Consider the following 20,817-nt stretch of genomic DNA (forward strand, 5'->3'; position numbering starts at 1 on the left):
CCAGGGGTGCCCAGGGCTGTCCTGCAGAGCAGGGTCCCTGCACCCCAGGGCTGTGCCGGGCAGGGACTCTGCCGCCTGCCAGGGTCAGCGCTCAGCCTGCCCGGAAGATCCCATGGCAGCAGCTGTGGGGGGAAGGAGCGACCCCCGGCAGGGCAGGCAGGGAGCTTGTGGGGTTGAAGGGGGCTGTGTGGGTCAGGGCTGCTCAGAGCTCCAGATCCCCCCACAGACATGGCAGAGGGTCCTTCTGAACAAGGACATCAAGACAGCAACAGCTGCCAGGGAAGGAGTCTGTGCTTTCAGTTTTCCACTCTTGCTCGTCTGGATGTGCAGTGAGAGATGGGGATTTATTTCTCTCTTTGGAGCAGACACTGAGACCCCAGTTCTTGTTAGCATGTGTCTGAGCTGCTCCTGAGCCCCTGCACACACAGAGCTGCCCTTGGGCAGTGCCAGGAGGTGTAAGCAGGACAGAGCTGAGCACACAGCGGGTGGGACGGGGTCTGTGACACTGACAGGGAGCAGACCAGGGACAGACACACAGCTGCAGGCAGCACAGACATGGGCAGGGAGAAGGAGATGGACGAGAAATGCTGGAGAGGGGATTCAGGACCCCCTGAATGAGAGAATGAGCTGAAACATCCCTCCATCAGGGAGGTGGTTTTCCATGGGAAATAACATGTTTATTTTCCTCAGAGAAGTCACCCCTAACTTGTCACTGTCTTTTCCTCCTATGACAGGTCCTCATGCCCAGAGGCAGCCAATGTCCAACAGCAGCTCCATCACCCAGTTCCTCCTCCTGCCGTTCACAGACACACGGGAGCTGCAGCTCTTGCACTTCTGGCTCTTCCTGGGCATCTACCTGGCTGCCCTCCTGGGCAACGGCCTCATCATCACCACCATAGCCTGGGACCAGCACCTCCACACCCCCATGTACTTCTTCCTGCTCAACCTCGCCCTCCTCGACCTGGGCTCCATCTCCATCACGGTCCCCAAATCCATGGACAACTCTCTGTGGGATTCAAGGGTCATTTCCTTTGCAGGATGTGCTGCCCAGGTCTTCTTTGTATTTTTCTTGTTTGGTGCAGAGTATTCTCTTCTCACCGTCATGTCGTACGACCGCTACGTTGCCATCTGCAAACCCCTGCACTACGGGACCCTCCTGGGCAGCAGAGCTTGTGTCCACATGGCAGCAGCTGCCTGGGCCGCTGGGTTTCTCAATGCTCTGCTGCACACAGCCAATACATTTTCACTGCCCCTGTGCAAGGGCAATGCCCTGGGACAGTTCTTCTGTGAAATCCCACAGATACTCAAGCTCTCCTGCTCGGGCACCTACCTCAGGGAACTTGGGCTTATTCTGTTTAATGGATCTTTAGTTTTTATGTGTTTGGTGTTCATTGTGGTGTCCTATGTGCAGATCTTGAGGGCCGTGCTGAGGATTCCCTCTGAGCAGGGACGGCACAAAGCCTTTTCCACCTGCCTCCCTCACCTGGCCGTGGTCTCCCTGTTTGTCAGCACTGCTGTATTTGCCCACCTGAAGCCCCCCTCCATCTCTTCACCATTCTTGGACTTGCTGGTGTCTGTTCTGTACTCAGTGGTGCCTCCAGCAGTGAACCCCCTCATCTACAGCATGAGGAACCAGGAGCTCAAGGATGCCCTGTGGAAACTGATGACTGGATTTCTTCTGAAGCTATAAATTGTATCAATCTTCTTCTACATAAGATTATATTCTATCTCATTGGAGGTTAATCCTGTGTGCAGTATTTATTTTTTGTCTCTATTTGTGTTGTTGGTGGTTTTTTGTTTGTTTGGTTGGTTGGTTGTTTTTTTTTATTTTTTATGATAATATTTTAATTTTGTTTGTAATTCACTGCCTGCTTTTCTTTTCACACCAAGTGGCTGTGTCAGTGTTGAATCTTGTTCTCTGTGTTCAAGCAAAATAAAGGGTCCTTCACCACTTTTTTTCACCAGCATTCTTTCTCCGGGAGCTTTCTGGAGCTGCAGGGACAGTTCCTGTGTGCATGGGTGGAAGGGAAAAGAGCTCTCGCATGTCAGCACTGCCAGGGAGCAGCAGTGCTTGTTCTTCCAGAGCTGTTTTGGTTCCACTCCACACTCTCCTTCTCATCCCTGGTGTTGGTGCAAGGCCTGAGTGCTCTGGCAGCTTGGTCACCGTCCTGCTGTGTGTCAGTGCTGTGGGCGCAAGCAGGGACAGGCAATGGGCACTTGTGTCACAGAGCTGGTCTCAGAACAGCCTTTCCACAGAGAAAGGTGATCTCCTCAGGGTAATACACGATGGTTTATATCTTCAATCATATGCTTATGATAGTGTCCCACAGATTCAAACACCAGTGTATAGATAAACAGTGTGTGTGTGCAGGGCTGGCACACAGCAGTGTCCTCTCACAGCCAGGCTCCTGCCAGAGACCTGCAGGACCAGCAGAGCAGGGGCTGGGCTGTGCCCCTGTGCACTGGACACCCCACAGAAGCTGCCCCAGGGCATCGTCATGGACTGGCCCCTCCTAACCACCATTTCTAGCTCTGGCCTCTCTCCCTTACTCACAGAGGTTGTTCTTCCCTCCATGGAGGGACACGGAATGAGTAGGTCAGAAATTCATGTCTGCATTGTTCTGATGAGATGTGAGCATGCACATGATGGATGTGAGGTGAGATGAACCCAGGTGAACACTAACGACACCAGCTGTTCCTGATGGTTCCATGAAGGCCTGTGAGACAGACCATGTTTCAAGGTCACTTCATGTTGGGAGTAACAGCCCATGGGAAACCACCCACTGGGATCTTCTTCCTTGAACTGAGCTCCCCGTGTCCATTCCTCATGATGTGGGACATCTCAGATGAGTGCAGAGCAGGTGACACACCACAGGGCTGAGGCGTCTCCCATCCTTGGGAGTGGCAACAGGAGGCCAAAGGGACAGTGTGAATCAGAGTCAAGTTCTGAGGTCCTCAAGAAAGGAAGATGTCAAGCTCATCTTCAAGAAGGGCTTGAAGGAGGATTTGAAGAATTCAGGGCTGGTCAGCCTACCTCTGTCCCTGAGAAGGGGATAGGCAGCGTCTTCCTGCACCAGTTTCGGGAACCTGAAGGATAAGGAAGGCATTGCTGAACCGAAATGAGCGGAAAACCCAATGACTCCCAAGAAATGCTCTGGACTCATTCCAGAGCTTTAGACCCCCAGGAATGAGCTCAGTGACAGTGCAGCCCATGCAGTTGCATCTGTGTCCCTCAATGAGCAGCACAACCAGTGTGCAGTCACCCCATAGTTCTGCAGCCAAACTGCTCTGCAGAGCATTTGTGCCAGGTTGGGGCCCTGTGGGGAGCACAGGATGGGGCCAGGAGCACCAGAGCAGATCAGAGGAGGGATGGGGGAGATCAGACAGGAGCAGACCTGGACTGGAAACTGAAGAAAGTGTTCACCCAGAAGCAACATCCTTTTGCTCTGGTACTTCAGTCCTGGTGCTCATCACATGTCCTTAAGACAAACTTATGAACCAGTCTTGTCAACCTTACCCCAAACGTCACCCCTAGACAAGGCTCCTGAGCTGGGGCCAAGCTGGAGAACTGGGGTCCAGCTGTGACCAGAGGAAGGACAAGGCCTGTCCTGGGTCCTCTAAAGGGCTGGCAGCCTCTGTGATCTCCACTAGAAAAGGCAGCATGCAGAAAACTGGAGACCATCCTCATGCCCATTGGAGGCGCTTAGGAAGAGTTGCTCTCTCCAAATATCCAGCCCAGCTTGTTGCTGCCTGAACTACCAGGAGAAACTGCCCCTGGACCCTCATTGCAGACCCCATCTCCTCCACCCCATGCAGGCCGTGCTCTCCCCCTTGGCACTGAGGTGGTTCCAGGGACCCAAGAGACACCTGTAGGAGGAGATGTTGGGTGGGGATATGGTGTCCTTCAGTGCTCCTCATGGTACCTCCTGCTGGGCTTTGTGACACTGGTCACAACCCTCTGAGCCTGGATGTTCAGCCAGTTCTCAGTGGTGCTGAGCAGGAACATGCCCACGAGCACACTGGGCTGCACTGGGAGGAGCGTGGCCACCCAGACAAGGGCAGTTATTGCCCATCGTGACTCAGCACTGGTGCGGTCACATCTGGAGCCGTGTGTCCCAGTGTGAGGTTCCCCATTCTGGAGGAATGGGAGGAGCTGTCGTGTGGCCAGAGAAAGTCTGGGTCACGTGTGGAGATGTTGAGAGACCCAAACTTCTTTAGTCTGGTGAAGGGGAGGCTGAGGAAACGTGCTGGTTTTACTGAAATTGGGTTAATTTTCCTCATGCATTTTGAACCTCTCTCCTTCACAGCCAGTAGAGTCTTTTGCTTACATTTACTATGAGAATAATGAGGTAACGCTGTTTCTTCCCTGGGGTAGAGTTCATTTTGTCTTTTAGCAGCTTTACAGTGTTTGCCATTTGCTATGAGACGAATGTCAGAACTCACTGAGATCTTGACTGTTGTCAGGGAAACCAAGGACTTCTTTGGCCATCCAGCTGAGGATGCAGATTGGCAGGAGGGGACACAGACAGGACAGCACCTGGATTGACATGCAGGCTCATCAATGACATATTCCCCATGATTAGCGCCATGATCAGTCTAAAGCTGGAGCCGGCTTCTAGGGCTTGTTACATCCGTTACTTTGGGTTTTCCAGCTGGCTTGGTCAGTTCCATTCACAAGTTTCATCCTGTCAGGAGTTCGATGTCAGTTCGGCCTTTTGCCGTTCTGCCATTTTGCCGTTGGCCTTTGGGCCTTTCTGCCTGTTGCCCTTTTGCTCTCTCTGGCTGGGATGGGCTGTTCAGGACCAAGGTGCTCCCTTCTGCAGGACTGGCTGCTCCGTGTGACTGGAGTTACACAGGGGATGGCACTGAGTGTATTTTCTTAATTTAATTTATCTATTTGTATTTAATTTACCTGGACTATTGTCAGTGAAAACAAGGACTTCTCTGGAGTGCAGCTCCAGGTGCAAATGGATAGGTGGGGGCACAGACAGGACAGTACCTTCATTGACATCCAGGTCAATCAACGAGGTATTTTCTACCATTAGTGTCATGCTCGGTATAAAACTGGAGATGCCTTTTCCAGCTGGTTAGTTCAGATTTCCTGGCTACGTTGGTTGGTTCTGTTCATTCTGTTGGGAGGTCAGTGTTAGTTCAGTTTTATGACATTTTGTTGTGTTTAAGTTGGCCGTTGGGCCTTTCTGCCGTTTACATTTTTGCTTTCTCTTGCTGGGATCAGCTGTTCAGGACCAGGGCGCTCCCTTCTTTTGGGTTAGCTGTTCCACATGACTGGAGGTCTGTGGGGAATGGCACTGAGTATCATTTATTTTATGTATATTTTAGTATCTGTACACTACTAGTAGTAATATTTTATAATTACTTTTATTGTCTTATGAATTTTATTTTCTAAGCCCACGAGTTATTCTCTTCCCTTTCAGTTCTCTCCCTTGTCCCACTTTGGGGATTAGGGGCAGGATGTGAGCAGCTATCAGGGTCTTAGTTGGTGGCTGTGGTAACACCATGAAAAGAAAGGGCAGTAGTAGCTTCAGAAATTCTAAAAATCACTTTCCAAGATGGTGGCAGTTTTTTTTTTTTGATTTGTTTTTGGTTTGGTTTCGTTTGGTTTGGTTTTTTTTTGGTGGAGGAAAACAGCATAAGAAAGAAAAACCATCAGAAACTGCAGCTCTGGAGGTCCAGAGTGAAGCTCAGGATCAAGAAATATCATTCTGAGCACAGTGCTGTGGTCATTCAGAGGAGTCTGGATCAGCCATGGCTTTGTGTTTCAAGGAACAGCTGGTGAGGATGTAGAGACAGCAGCACAGGTGGGGACACACTGGGCTGAGAACAAGGTGGGGAAGCGCATGGGGTGTCTACAGCCTGTGGGGAAACAGCCACAGGCCTGGGACAGTGCAGGATGGACCTTGGTGGACATGGCCAAGTGCGCTGGCAAGGCTGGATGTCCCTGCAAGAGCCAAGGTCTTTGTCCCCTTGGCTATGGCTGATGTCCCTGCCAGCGAGGCCTAAGAGGAGACACATGGTGGACATGGCCATGGCACCCCATTGCCTCCTTGCACCCCCAGGGAGTGTCACACCATTGTCCTGCACTGGGCATCACACTCCCCACAGCCCCAGGAAGAGCCCTGAGCCACACGTGAGGGACAGGATCTCCCTTCCAGGGGCAGGGGCTCAAGGCTTGGCCATTGTCCTTCATCAGACAAACCAAGGGCTTTCTCAGCATCAGAGCTGCTGCACTTTGCCTGTGCCTGATGCAATCACTGCCTCCAATTATCTGCTCTAACGAGTCCCTGGGAGGCTTTGTCAGTAACAGCCCTCAGTGGGGCCCATTAATGCTTCAAGGTACTTTGGAGTTTGTTCTGCCTTGGACTTCTTGAGCAGATTCTTCAGTCTGTGCTTGGTATCTGAGGTTCATGGACTCAGCACCAAATACGCCATGGGGCTCATTAGAACGCAGAAAGCCCTAACGAGCGATGTTTCTTTCTGTACTTTTTTTGAAACCTTCCAGACTTGTAGAACTAACTGAAGAGGTTTCAATGGGACACTTGCTGATGAAGGTTTCAAAGAAGATTTCATAAAGGAGGGTTTTTTCTTTCAATGGTATTTTCTCTCATTTTCCAGTGTATAGAAGAAGTGACAGCAGCATTCTACACTAGACATTGATCCCGAGGGTCTCCTGAAGACATCTGGACAGGCAGGAGAATAGTCCTTGAGGCTGGACACTGTATGGACAACCTGGCTCCTCACCCCCACCCCCAGTCTGCCGGTTCCCTCATTGGCCACCAGAGATTGCATCACTTTTCCTCCATCAGACTTCTCCACTGAGCTCTGCAGGAGATGCTGCAGCTCCTGTGCACCAGCTCCACCTGCTCTCCTGTGCAAACACTGCACAGTTCAATCAACAGCAAAACACTTTCCTCAGCTGTGTGTGTAAGTGGATCTGGTGAGGTCCAGCATCCACAAGGGACACCCACACAAGAACTGCTTTAGACAGAGAGACAGGAGAGGATAGAAATAAACACAATGAACGTGTTGACTGCCATGTCAATTAGAGCTCTGAAGAACGGGGCAAGTTTGTAACTCCCTGAAGCTCAAAGCAGAAACCAGACAGTTGAGAGGCCACTGAATGACCAAAGAGCAAGTGGAGGAGAAACCTGAGAGCACTGGGAAGGGCAAACATCCAGACAGGGCTGGAAAGTTGTCCTTGGACAGGGACATTGAATCAGGAGAGGTGGGAACTCCTGAATGACGAGGGAGATGAAATCATAGAGTGTTGGTAATAGAAGTACAGGGGAAAACCAATATTCTCCAACCCTTAGTACATAGCTAACAGCTTCTCACCATAAACAGCCAGGGCCATTTTAGCGCCCCAGTGTACCTGAGGTGCTGTCCTGGTGTTGGCATCTATCACACAGGACCTGGGGAGACCAGAGCACCGTGCAGTGCAGGTGGAGCCTGGGCAGGGGTTCTCGGGGTATCTACACTGGCAACAGGTGTTTGTGTCCCTGGAGCTGAAGACATTTGTGTCCTGAATCCATCCCCTCTTCTGGAGAACTCTTTCCTTTCCAAACAAAAGACACCTCACCAAAGAAACAAAAAAAAAATATGTTGACACCTTCCTTTGCTTTGGATCTTTGTCTTCAGTTCTTATTTTAATTGTCATTGACATCCACTGACATCTGATGGGCCTGCAGGCATGAAGCTAAGATCACGTTGTGTCTTGCACAGCGCCCCATGCCCTCTGAACCTGCCCTGCCCAGGACTCCTCACACGTTGCCCAGAGCGAGTTACACTGAGGTGTTGGCTGGTTCCCTGGCTGAGATGTTGGTTTAGATGGTCACCTACAGCACAGGTGGGTCCTGCCCCATCATCGCCTGCTCTGCTCCAGTCTGAAACAGAGCCCAACATCACAATGGGATCATGAGAGAACTGAGGTTGAAGGGACCTCAGGAGTCTGCAGTCCAACCTGTCACCAACTGGGTCACACCAAGGTGTTCAAGCCTTGATTCAATCAGAGCTTTAGCAGGACTAGAGAAGTGATCATCCCTTTGTACTGGGCACTGGTGAGGCTGCACCTTGAATCCTGGGGTCAGTTTGAGGCCCCTCATGGCAAGGAAGACATTGAGGTGCTGGAGAGAGTTCAGAGGAGGGTGACAAGGCTGGTGAAGGGTCTGGAGCACCAGTCTCACGAGGAGCAGTTGAGGGAGCTGGGGCTGTTCAGCCTGGAGAACAGGAGGCTGAGGAGAGACCTTGTCACTGTCTCCAACTACCAGGAAGGAGGTTTTATCACGGAGGGAGTTGGTCTCTTCTCCCAAGTAGCAAGTCATAGGACAAGAGGAAATGGCCTCAAGTTGCACATGGGGACGTTTAGATTGGATATTAGGAAGAAATTCTTCAGAGAAAGGGTTTTGAAGCAATGGAGCAGACTGCCCAGTGAGGTTGTGGAGTCCCCATCCCTGAAAGTGTTCAAAACACAGACAGATGGGGCTCTTAGGGACACGGTTTAGTGCCAGATTTAGGTTATGGTTGGACTCGATGATCTTGAGGGTCTCTTCCAACCACAATTGTTCTATGATTCCATGATAAGTCATGTTTGCTATTTTCTTTCTCAGAGGACCATGCAGCCTCCCTGAGAGCCAGGACTTTTCTGAGGTGTTGGAGAGACGTCTCACGGTCACACCAGCCAGTTCCACCAGCCCCTGTCTGTCCCTTCCCAGACCAAACCTCTTCTCCATATCCCGACCTTCCAGGCGAGTTTCTGGGACACAGCAAACAGGTCCTCTGGGCCTGTTCAGAGAGAGCATCGTACCCACCATCACCCTCCTTGTGGTCCAGTGTGTGAGCAGATCAGACTAAGCTGCTTTCATCAAATATATCTGATAGATTCCCTATCAAGGTTTGAGTGGAGAAACGTTCCTCAGAAGAGCTGCTGTATTTACTCTGGGGCATTTTATATCTCCAAGGAAAAGATTCATGGAATCCTACAATAACACAGGTTGGAAGAGACCCCTGAACACCATCTCTGTCCCACTGACCTTTATGGCACCCCAAAGAACAGCTGATGGCATTTGTGCTCCCTTGGGTTCATCTCACCACATGCACACAGTGGACATGCACATGATGTGTGTGTTTACATCTCATCTGGACAATGAAAACATGGACTTTTGACCGAGTGGTTCATAGAATCATGGAATGTTCTGAGTTGGAAGGATCCAAAGGATCATGGAGTCCAACTCCTGTCCCTGCACAGGACACCCCACAGGTCACCTCGTGTGTCTGAGGACGTTGTCCAGTCTCTTGTTGAACACTGTCAGGTTGGGGCCGTGACACCTCCCTGGGGAGCCTGTTCAGTGTCCAGCACCTCTGGGGGAAGAACCTTTTCCTCATGTCCAACCTGAACCTCCCCTTGCGCACCCTTCTTCCATTCCCTCGGGGACTGTCATTGGTCATCAGAGAGAAGAGATCAGTACCTTCCTCTCCTTGTCCCCTTATGAGGAAGCTGTAGCCACCATGAGGTCTCCTTTGAGTCTTTTCTTCAGCTCTGATGCTCAGAAACCCCTTGGTTTGCTTTCTGCAGCAGAAAGGAGGAGCCATGAGCTGCAGGCAATGGGAAGGGGGATCCTGTCCCTCACACACGGCTCAGGGCTCTTCCTGGGACCGTGGGATGTGGGTGTGCAAGGCCCAGGGAAGGACAACACTGGGACAACAACTTCCAGCTTCCCCATGGGGCTGCAAGGAGGCAGCGAGGCCCCAGTGCCATGAGGACAACATGTCTGCTCCTGGGGTCAGTGGCAGAGACAACTGCCCTGGCCAAGGGGACACAGACCTGGGTTCTGTGGGTCCCTTCCAGCCTTCCAGCGCCCTTTTCCATCTCCACCACAGGCTGTTCCACACGGTGCTGCCCCTGCCCCTCTTTCCCTGCAGGCTGCAGACACCCATCTCGCTTCCCACCTGCTCTCACCCAGCATCTCTGCACCTTCACTGCTGTGTCTGCACCCTCACCGGCTGCTCTTTGGAACACAAACCATGGGCTGATCCAGCTCCCTCTGGGTCACCTCTTGCACCACAGCACTGCCCTTCCAGTGACATTTCTTCCTCCTCATATCCAGTCCTCACCTTCCAAGTAGACTTCTTTTTTCTCTTTCCTGCTTCTTCCCACTATCAAGAAAAGCTCGACCATCTCATAAACTGCCCTTCATGCAGGGAACCCAACCCGTTAGGCTTCTTGTGGTCTTTTACCTGACCAGAGAGAAGTCACCTCGCCATGATCTTCTAAATCCCATGAGTGCTGCTGGCCTTTCAGCTTCTCTGACAGACACGACCATGTCCCTGCCCATGTCCTGTCATGTTCTCAGGTGGGATGGACATGACAACCCGTCTCTCTTCCTGGGTAAGACCTGTGGGCCCTTGGGCAGAGGTTCTTTCCCAGCCATGTCCCTGCTGCTGGGCTATCACCTCCAGACACAGAACTGACTCCACCGTCCCTTCACAGCCACAGGATTCTGACTGGATTATGAGTGCCTGAGACTCAGCTGACCTCATAACACCGAACCCATCCATCCCCCTCCCCATAGCCCAGGGCCTGACCAGATAATAGTATGCTTTTTTTATTAATTTAAACAAATGTATTTCCCTCTAAATGTTTTAGTGGAGATACTTTCTTTGCAGTAACTGTTGTTTTTATGTTGACATCAATTTTATCTCCTCTTCTGCCTCTTTTTTTTTTTTTTTTTTTTTTTTTTTTTTTTTTTTCCTGCAAATATTCTCTATTCAAAAACGTGTCCAGGGGAAAGATTCGTTCAATCATAGAGTCAGTCAGGTTTGAAGAGAGCCCTGAACATCTTCTTGCTTCACTCTCCTTCCCAAAGCAGGTGACCAGGTGAGGTTCTTCAAGGTCTTTGCACAGCTTTGCATCATCTCCATCACAGCACAGAAGGGAGAATAAAGACCTTCAGCAGTTTTGGCCCAAGTGCTGCTCACTGGGGGATGACACACTAACTGCACAGAGGACACTGCATCGCAGATGATATTTGGGCTTGATGTTTCAGTGAACTTCCCACCAAGCATCCACTTCTTCAGCCCAAACAGCATCAATCCATATATAAGGACACCACTGGAGACCATGTCCAAGGCCTGGCACAATTTCATACACACAACATGCCTTTCTTTCCCCTGCCCATTTTGGTTCACAAGTCTCTTTCTTGTCCTCCAAGTGCCTGCAGATGGCTGCAGGAGGACTTGTCCCATCACCTTCCCAGGGACAGAGACACGCTGAGCAGCCTGTGATTCCCCCCATTCTCCTTCCTGCCTTTCTTGAAGATGGGTCTGACGGATGCCAGGACCTCCTCGATTGCACTGTCATTTTGAAAACACAATCCAGAATCACAGGGCAACTGAGGTGAATCTCACTGGGTCAGTGGGGTTTGTTCCCGGAGTCACACACACAAATGTCAGGGTTGTGCCAGGTGACCATAACTGAGTTGGCTTTGTGGACTCTCATCTGAGGCAGAATCATAGAACCATAGAATACTGTGATTGGAAGAGAGCCTTGGGATCATTGAGTCCAACCACAGCCCAGCTCTCGCACTAAACCATGTCCCTGAGAACCTCGTCTAAACACCTTTAAACCCCTCCAGGGCTGGTGACTCCCCCACTGCCCTGGGCAGCCTGTTCCAATGTTGACAACCCTTTCCAGGAAATACTTTTTGCCTAATATCCAATCTAAACCTCCCCTGGGGCAAATTGCGGCCAATTCCTCTTGTCCTATCACTTGCTACTTGGGAGAAGAGACCAAGACTCGCCATATTGCAACCTGCTGTCAGGCAGTTGTAGACAGTGAGAAGGTCTCCCCTCAATCTCCTGTTCTCCAGGCTGAATAACCCCAGCTCCCTCAACCGCTGCTCATCACACTTGTGCTCCAGCCCCTCAGCAGCTTTGTCGCCTCCTCTGCACTCTCTCTAGTACCTCAAAGTCCTTCTTGAGATGAGGGGCCCAAAACTGAACACAGAATTCAAGGTGTGGCCTCACCAGTGCTGAACACAGTGACACAGTCACTTCTCTAGACCTGCTGGCCACACTATTCCTGATACACGCCAGGATGCTGGTGGCCTTTTTGGCCACCTGGAAACATTCTGGCTCATATTCAGTCAGCTATTGATCAACACTCGCACGTCCCTTTCCATCAGGCAGCTTTACAGCCACTCCTCCCTGAGCCTCTAGCGCTGCCTGGGGTTGTTGTGACCCAAGTGTAGGACCCAGCACTTGGCTTTGTTAAGCCTCAGACAATAGGCCTCAGCCCCATGATCCAGCATGTCCAGATCCTTAGGCATGGCCATCCTCATGTCCCACGTCATGAGGAATGGACATGGGGACCTCAGTTCAAGCAGCACATCCTAGGGCTGCATTCGGGTCTTCATGGAACCTGCAGGAATAGCTCATGGTGTTTGTACTGAATCAGGTTCATCTTATGTCCGTGATATGCGTGCTCATATCTCATCCATACAATGGAAACATTTACTTCTGACGTACTGATTCAGTGTCCTTGTGTTGAGGGATGAACAACCTCTCTCAGTTGGGGTGAAGGGCCAGTGCTGGAAATGGTGGTTTTGAGGGGCTGGTCAGTGGTGACTGTGCTGGGCCAGTTTCCCCAGGTTGTCCCATGAACATGGGCACACAGCAGCCCCTGCTCTGCTGGTGCTTCAGGGCTCTCCCAGGAGGCCTGGCTGGGAGAGGACCCTGCTGTGTGCCAGCCCTGCACACTCACACACTTCAACCCTTCACTAGTATTTTCTTCTCTGGGGCATTTGCCAGTTCAGCCCTCCCACCCCCTCCTGAATTGTGCCACCCCCTGCCCTCTCCCCAGCCCAGCCCGCAGAGCAGCCACACTGGAACTGGAACTGGTCCCACAGCAGTGGGGACCAGTGAGAATGAAGAACAGTGAGAATGTTCATCCAGCCAGCAAGCTGAGTGGGTCTCCAGCACAGGCAGCTCGCAGACCCAGGTCCAGACTGGCTCCCCAGGACAGCATGAGGCATTTGGCCTAGGGGATCCTCAGGAAGGTCCTGCGGCCACAGTGCCAGGGCCACCTGCCCCAAGCTGCCACCTGCAGCAAAGGGTTTCTCTTTCCATGTCTTTCCTGCACACATATAGTGCCCCACTCTTCTCCTGGAACATCCCGTCTCCCCACAGAGCCCTTTCCCAAGAGAGCTGAGCTATGCTGACCTGGCCAGCTGTTCCTGCCCCCCTTCCCACGCTCCATACAGCTGCGAGCTGGCGGTGCTGCTCTGCAGAGCAAGTGGGCTGTGGTGCCCAGGGCCATGGGGTGAGTCCGCAGGCTCCTGCTGGTCAGGGTGGGAGGAAGACCCAGCTCAGGGTGTCTCCTGCTCACTCCCCCTCAGCACACAGACATGGTTCCTGCAGCCCCAGAGATCCCAGAGAGAGGATTCTGGGCAAACAAGGCAGTGCCGGGTCCTTTATTTCATTTATACACACAGAGAGTACAGCGCCTTATTTACACAAAGACTATGGGACACAATAGACAGGTAGATATGGACACAGCCATAAGAAGACAAATAATTTTGCTTGTGGATAGCATTAATAAAAGCAAGAAAAGCAAATACTGAAGAGAAAAAAACCAAAACAAAACAAAAAAAGAAAACAAAAAAAAATAAAACAAACACAAAAGCTACAAAACTCAGGTTGAACTAGTAATGCATTACATTATGAGTGACATGCAGAAGCAGGAGGTCACTTCATGACAGCTTTTGAAAAGAGAACAGTCATCACTTTCCTTATAGACTCCTTGAGTTCCCTGTTCCTCATGCTGTAGATGAGGGGGTTCACTGCTGGAGGCACCACTGAGTACAGAACAGACACCAACAGGTCCAGGGATGGGAAGGAAATGGATGACGGTTTCAAGTAGGCAAACATGGCGGTGCTGAGGAACAGAGAGACCACGGCCAGGTGAGGGAGGCAGGTGGAAAAGGCTTTGTGCCATCCCTGCTCAGAGGGGATCCTCAGCATAGCCCTCAAGATCTGCACATAGGATACCACGATGAACACAAAACATCCTCCCCAAAAAAAAGCACTAAACATGAGAAGCCCAAGTTCCCTGAGGTAAGAGTGTGAGCAGGAGAGCTTGAGGATCTGGAGGATTTCACAGAAGAACTGGCCCAGGGCATTGCCCTTGCACAGGGGCAGTGAAAATGTATTGACCGTGTGCAGCAGAGAATAGAGAAACCCAGTGGCCCAGGCAGCTGCTGCCATGTGGACACAAGCTCTGCTGCCCAGGAGGGTCCCGTAGTGCAGGGATTTGCAGATGGCAATGTAGCGGTCGTATGACATGATGGTGAGAAGGTAAAACTCTGCTGAAGCTAAAAAGCCAAACACAAAGAGTTGTGTAGCACATCCTATGTAGGAAATGACCCTGGTATCCCACAAAGAGTTAGCCAAGGACTTAGGGACAGTGATAGAGATGGAGCCCAGGTCGGGGATGGCGAGGTTGAGCAGGAAGAAGTACATGGGGGTGTGGAGGTGCTGGTCCCAGGCTATGGTGGTGATGATGAGGCCGTTGTCCAGGAGGGCAGCCAGGTAGATGCCCAGGAAGAGCCAGAAGTGCAAGAGCTGCAGCTCCCGTGTGTCTGTGAACGGCAGGAGGAGGAACTAGGTGATGGAGCTGCTGTTGGGCATTGGCTGCTGTGGGCATGAGGACCTGTGCAAGGAGGAAAGACAGTTACCTGTTAGGGGAGACTTCTCTGATGAAAATAAACATGCTGTTTCTCATGGAAAACCCCCTACCTGATGGAGGGATGTTTCCGCTCATTCTGTTTCTACCAACTGAAAAAAACAGTTCATCACAGTTTACAATGCAGCTTGGGCATCTGGTTTCCATGAACACACCAATGGGTCAAGACCCCATGTGTTGGTATCAGAACAAAAAGTGACCCACACTCACACCCCAACACCAGAGGGCAAGAGCACCAGGGACAGGTGGAGAAACAGGGAAGGACACTGCAGTGCTACCAGAAAATAAAGCAAGGACAGAAAGGCAGACGGGCATGCTGTGGAACCTTCTCCTGACCCGGCTGTGCTGCTGCCACTCACATAATGAAAATGGAGAGCAAGTACTTTTAGTACCTTTTTTGAGTACCCCGTTCCAGGAAACCTTCACCTGGAGGTCCAACTGCTGAGGTGGAGACTCATGACCTGGACCCCATGGCTTTGGGGCAGAGGGTCTGCTGGGGAGGAGAGGAGACCAGGGGTTGCACTGAGAAATGTGTCTGCACTAAAAGGGATTACAGAGGGGTTCCTAAATCCCGTCCGTAGGCATATCTGGTAGCAGTTAACTCTCCCTGCCTATGTCTGTGCTGCCTGCAGCTGTGTGTCTGTCCCTGGTCTGCTCCCTGTCAGTGTCACAGACATCGTCCCACCCGCTGTGTGCTCAGCTCTGTCCTGCTCACGGCTCCTGGCACTGCCCAGGGGCAGCTCTGTGTGTGCAGGGGCTCACGAGCAGCTCAGACACGTCCTAACGAGACCTGGGGTCTCAGTGTCTTCTCCAAAGACAGAAATAAATCCCCATCTCCACTGCACACCCAGACGACCAAGAGAGGAAAACTGAAAGCACAGACTCCTTCCCTGGCAGCTGTTTCTGTCTTGATATCCTTGTTCAGAAGGACCCTCTGCCATGTGTGTGGGGGGATCTGGAGCTCTGAGCAGTCCTGACCCACACAGCCCCCTTCAACCCCACAAGCTCCCTGCCTGCCTTGCCGGGGGTCGCTCCTTCCCCCCACAGCTGCTGCCATGGGATCTCCCGGGCAGGCTGAGCGCTGACCCTGGCAGGCGGCAGAGTCCCTCAGACACCATTACAGAACAGGAGATGGGTCACTTGACCAACTCCTGAACACAAGTATCACTGTGCTGTGGCACCTGAGATTCCCAGGAACATCCACCTCTTGGTCCAGAAAAGTGTGACTCATCATGGGGTGTCCTGGCCTGTCTCCTCACTCATATGGTGATTTAGGTACCCACTTTTCTGACATATTCAGTCTTTATCAGGAGACGCAACACATCAATATGGACTGGAGGCTGCTGATGCCACCTGTTCTGGAAAGGGAGGGAAGGGCGAACAGGGAAGGAAACAGAAGAAATGTGGCTTTATTGCTATTTATTATGGAAATTCTCTCTGTTTGGCTATTGCTGAAATCTCTCTAATCATCCACATCGGACTTGAAGCCTTTAGGAAGATGATGAACAGAGCATTGGCTTGTAGGAGCATTTTGTATGTCAGTGAGCCCTCTGCTGCCATGAGCCTGAACTGCAGATACTGAGAGAATGAACAAACCTCTAATGAAGTGAAAGGCAGAAACAAACCCCAAGTTTCTGAGGGTGTTTGGACCCCATGAAGGGCCATCGCTGACACAGTTGAGAAGGAAACAACCAGAGCAGGTCCCTGTCCCTGGAGGCTGGTGAAGGAAAGACTAGGAGAAACTGGTTCCAGGTGATGAGGGCCATGTGGAGGTGGCTCTGATGCCATGTCAGCCCTTGATGCTTGTTCATCACCAGAATTGCTGAGCCCTGACTCCTGGGACCTGGTAGGTCTTTCTCCAATGTTTTTCAAGGCTTTTCCTGTGGTCAGTGTGAGTGTTTTGTGTTTTGGGGGTGGTGTTTATGTCAAGTGCTGTTGCTTTAACTGCAAGGCTCTGGTTTTCTGTGGAGTTGGAAATGCCTGTGAGCTCCTCATACTCATCCTGCTTCTTTCATTCACCTGGCAATGGTCACCAGTCACCTTAATGTACCAGTCCCAAACTTGCTTGAATCCCCTATTTGGATCCATACCCATCAGTCCAAGAGGCTCATGGATCCACCAGGCTCATGGATGATTCCTGAGGACCATCCAAGTGCGGACAGTGTAAGAGAGGAGCAGAGCAGGGTCAGCTCATGGGCCATGACTGAGCATAGCCACTCCAGCAGCAGCCGTTCCCCATCTCCCAGGCACAGCCATGCCCACAGCATGCAAATGGCACTGCCATACATGATTAGCCCAAGAGAGGCCTTTCTTCCTTCCGTATTCCCAGGAAAATCTTGCTCCTGTTCCTCCTCCACCTGCAGACATCAACTGCTTTCCATTGCTGGGCTCAGACATGGCTGGAAGGGTTCACTGAAGCCATCAGCCATCTCATTGCTTCTCCCTGACATGCCCTGACCCTCTCCCACACCTACAATGGCCAATCACGGCTGCTCAGGCCTCCTGCTCTTCAGAAGAGGCCTCGAGCTTCTTGGTTCTTCCTGGTGCTGATTATGAACTTCCTCGCTCTCTCCAGAGTTCATGGTGAGCTTTCTTGTCCATAACAGCCCCTTCATGACCATGATTCACTAAATGGTTGTGTTTGTATGATCATTTGTGCAGAAAGGGCAGTCACAGGACAGCACCCAATATGTCAAAACTGATGCCCAGTGAAATGCCGTAAAGCCCCGATGAGTTCCCCTGTGTCTGTGTCTCTCCTGGAAGGAGTCTGTCCCGAGAAGGGGATCCAGCTCCTGCCACTCTCTGCAGAGGCACATGAGCAGTGTCCATCACCTGGGGACACAAAGGGTGACGTTTGCCACACCACCCTTCATCTGAACCACTTAGATGTGTGCTTGTGGATGGGGTATGGAGCCTTATAGTGCAAATACCTGTTTAATTGTCATTGCCAGAGGGGCAGCCACAGATGTACTATTTTATAGATATTTAAATGTAAGCATGTTAAACTTTTATTTTTCTTTAAAAACTGACATTCCTAGACAAATTATACAAACACCTGAAGGACTTTTCATGCTTTTAACATGATTATCCACAGAAGTCCCACCAGCTTTGCATCTCAGGAAATGGGATCCAGAGTCCAAGGGCAGGATGGTTTGGGCTCTGTGCTGGGATCTGGAAACTGAAACGTGCTCCCATCTCCCAGCCCCCTGCCCTCCTCAGTGAGGGTGTGAGACATTCTGCCAGTCAGGGCTGAACTCACAGCCATGACCAGTATCTTATGTCCAACTGCAGCCAGTGGTGTCCTGTCAGCTCAGGATTGGAGCTTCTATTGCAGGAGGTGTTTAAAAGATGTGGAGATGTGGCACTTTGGGACATGGTTTATTGTTGGAGTTCTTATGTGGAGTTCTTATGTTGGAGTTCCATGTTCTTACATGTCTTTTCCAAACTAAATGATTCTATAACACTGTGATTCTATGATTGTAGTTTAAATAATGTCAATTCTCACTAACCGTAGCTTCTGTCCAGGGTGGCTCTTGTGTGGCACAACTGTCCTGGCTCTCCAGGCAGGTTGGGCACTGGTTTGGTGCCTGCACTGGAAGTTTTTCCCTTCCTTGGGTAAAAGACTTGGGTCACAGATGTTTGAAGCAGTCCTGTCAAACACTGAGCAGGCTGAGCTTTGGAGCCAAGGGATGACAGCGGCGTTCTCAAGGATGTTTTTGAATAGTGGTACTATCACTAAAAACATAACAGAACACTCCGTATTCTTGGTTATGATGAGGAACTAAAGCTCCCAGCAGTCATTCTCACTTCTCAAAATATATGTTGTGTTACAGTAGTTGGCCTCTTGTATGAACTTCTTAGAACAGTGCTTTCTCTCACTTCTACCTTTTTTATTATTGAAGGAATACACCTGTTGGTCAGAATTTCTCCCAGTTCATCCCTCTTCCATACATTTTCTCCTTTCTTTTTCTGGTGTGAGGGGCAGGTGGCATAGGGGAGTTGTTTCCTTTGTAGCCATAGAAAGCCAAGGAACAGATCCCAGCTTATTGAAAAGGCACAAAGGAAGCCAGAATCTTCATGTGGTGTGCACTGACACAACATCATTCCCTATATTTCTAATCTCTGAAGTCCCAACTGTGCAGCAGAGATTGGAGTTATAAGCCCCCTTCATTTGCCCTATTTGGCACCATGTAAAATGGAACTACCACAGTCAAGAAGTTGGTTTTGATTCTCTTCACAGCCTGAAGCACCACATGGGTCAGGAGATGAACCAGGATGCTCAGAGAGGACTAAAAATTCTCGCTTTACTAAAGTTCAGATGTTCCCTGGAATCTCAGCGGACAAGTTGTGCCAATTGCTCGGTGCAAGGAGCTGGTCAAGAGCCTCGTCTCCATTTCTGTAATGATGGATTTGTGTCTGGCTGATGTGCAGACTCTACATGGATGCTGACACCTCTTGAACAACCTGCTCTGAAAGGGTTAACAAGATGAGCAGTTCTTTCTGGAAAGGCATTAGGACAACAAAAAAGAAGATTTTGGGTCAGGGCAACAGAAAAAGGATGCAAAAGTTGTGGTCAGGGCTGTTTGGAGGCACTTGTAATGCAGCCCTAGACCTTCTCTGAATTATTCCTGTGCTCAGGGAGAACCTGAGAGCTGTCCCTAAATGGAAAATATGAAGAAGAAGGAAGGACAGCGTCATTCAGGCTCAAAGGGAGCTCAGGAGGTGTCTTGACCGACCTCCTGCTCACAGCAGAGTCAGAGCAGATTGCTCAGGGCTTTATCCAAACACATCTTGGTCACTTTCTGGGACAGAGTGAGTGCGCACTCCTGGGAAATAGCTTCCAGTGCTGGACTGTCCTCAGGACTGGAAAGTTTCTCCTTTTACCTACTGTCCTTCTAAGCCCAAAGATCCAGCTTGCTTTATAGCCATTTACTTGAACAGCAAAGCAGACCATAATATCCTGCCTTGGACACATGAATATTGCAGGGGATGATGATGGATGGCTTGCTGACTTGCAAGTAAAATACCACAAGTATTGTCCCCACATCCAGCAATCCTGACTTGTCCTCACAGAAAGCAAAGAGGATGGACAGGCACAATGCACCCTGCATAAATCTCTTTACATGTTTAGAGTGGGTTTTGATCTGGACTGTTGCTACTGTCCTTGAGGACCAGATGAACTAACTCCTGCCACCCTGCCTGGCAGTTTATTCCATCCGTGTCTCCCTTTCTACAGCACCTTTCCAAGCCCAACCATCCAGATTGCTTTTTAGCCATCTAGTTGCACACTAACACACACCATAATATCCTACCTTGGACACAAGGATATTGCAGGTGATGACACTGAATGCCTTGCTGACTTCCAGGTAACAGACCATCAATATTTTCCCCACATCTACAACCCTGTCCTTTCCTCACAGAAAGCAAAGAGGATGGACAGGCACAACCTGCCTTGGGCGAACCCCGTCACCTTCTCTTCCAGACACCCAGAAATGGGGTCCCAGTGGACATGGTCTGGGGCACAGCCCTTAGTTCCCCTGCTCACCCATTGGCTATTTTGAAAAGTGCACACACTGTGTGAGAGCTGCCAGTGGTCAGGGAGTCCCCCCAGTCTCCATGAGCTTTCACAGATGGTGACATGGTCCTGCTGTCCCAGCTCCTGGGATGCTGCCCCTGCTGTCCCATAGACTGGAAAGGATTGTGTTAGTTCCAGTGACCCCTGATTTGATCCCCATCCACTGCTGCTTGTTCTGCCTCCAGCCACAGAGGCCTGGGAGACCTTGCTGGTGAAGAGGGAGAATGAGAGGACAGAGGGATTCTCACCTCTTATTAAATTCATCAGTGTCCACACAGTGTCTTTGTTTCTCCTTTAACTGTTCCTGCAGTAGTAACAGCTCTTTATGGGGCCTTGAATTGCCTTACAGGTCCGGACTTAGTTCTGATCCGGACTGTTGCTGTGCTTGGAGGCTGCTGTCCTTGAGACCAGATGAACTCACTCCTGCCACCCTGCCTGGCAGTTCATTCCATCCGTGTCACAGCTCTGTCTGCAGCACTGACAGCTC

The 20,817-nt window shown here is 50.8% G+C and overlaps 1 protein-coding gene across 1 annotated transcript; it reads left to right on the top strand.

Moving 5' to 3' along the window:
• Nucleotides 1–757: 757 nt before the first annotated feature.
• Nucleotides 758–2,298, top strand: LOC308050572 (olfactory receptor 14J1-like; the record flags this gene model as incomplete). The annotated part of the gene is made up of 1 exon (XM_080360735.1): nt 758–2,298. One exon carries the CDS (start codon nt 758–760, stop codon nt 1,688–1,690), a length of 933 nt encoding a protein of 310 aa, XP_080216861.1. The 3' UTR covers nt 1,691–2,298.
• Nucleotides 2,299–20,817: the final 18,519 nt, after the last annotated feature.

Source organism: Nesoenas mayeri, assembly GCF_963082525.1.
Source record: "Nesoenas mayeri genome assembly, chromosome: 29".
NCBI lineage: Eukaryota > Metazoa > Chordata > Aves > Columbiformes > Columbidae > Nesoenas > Nesoenas mayeri.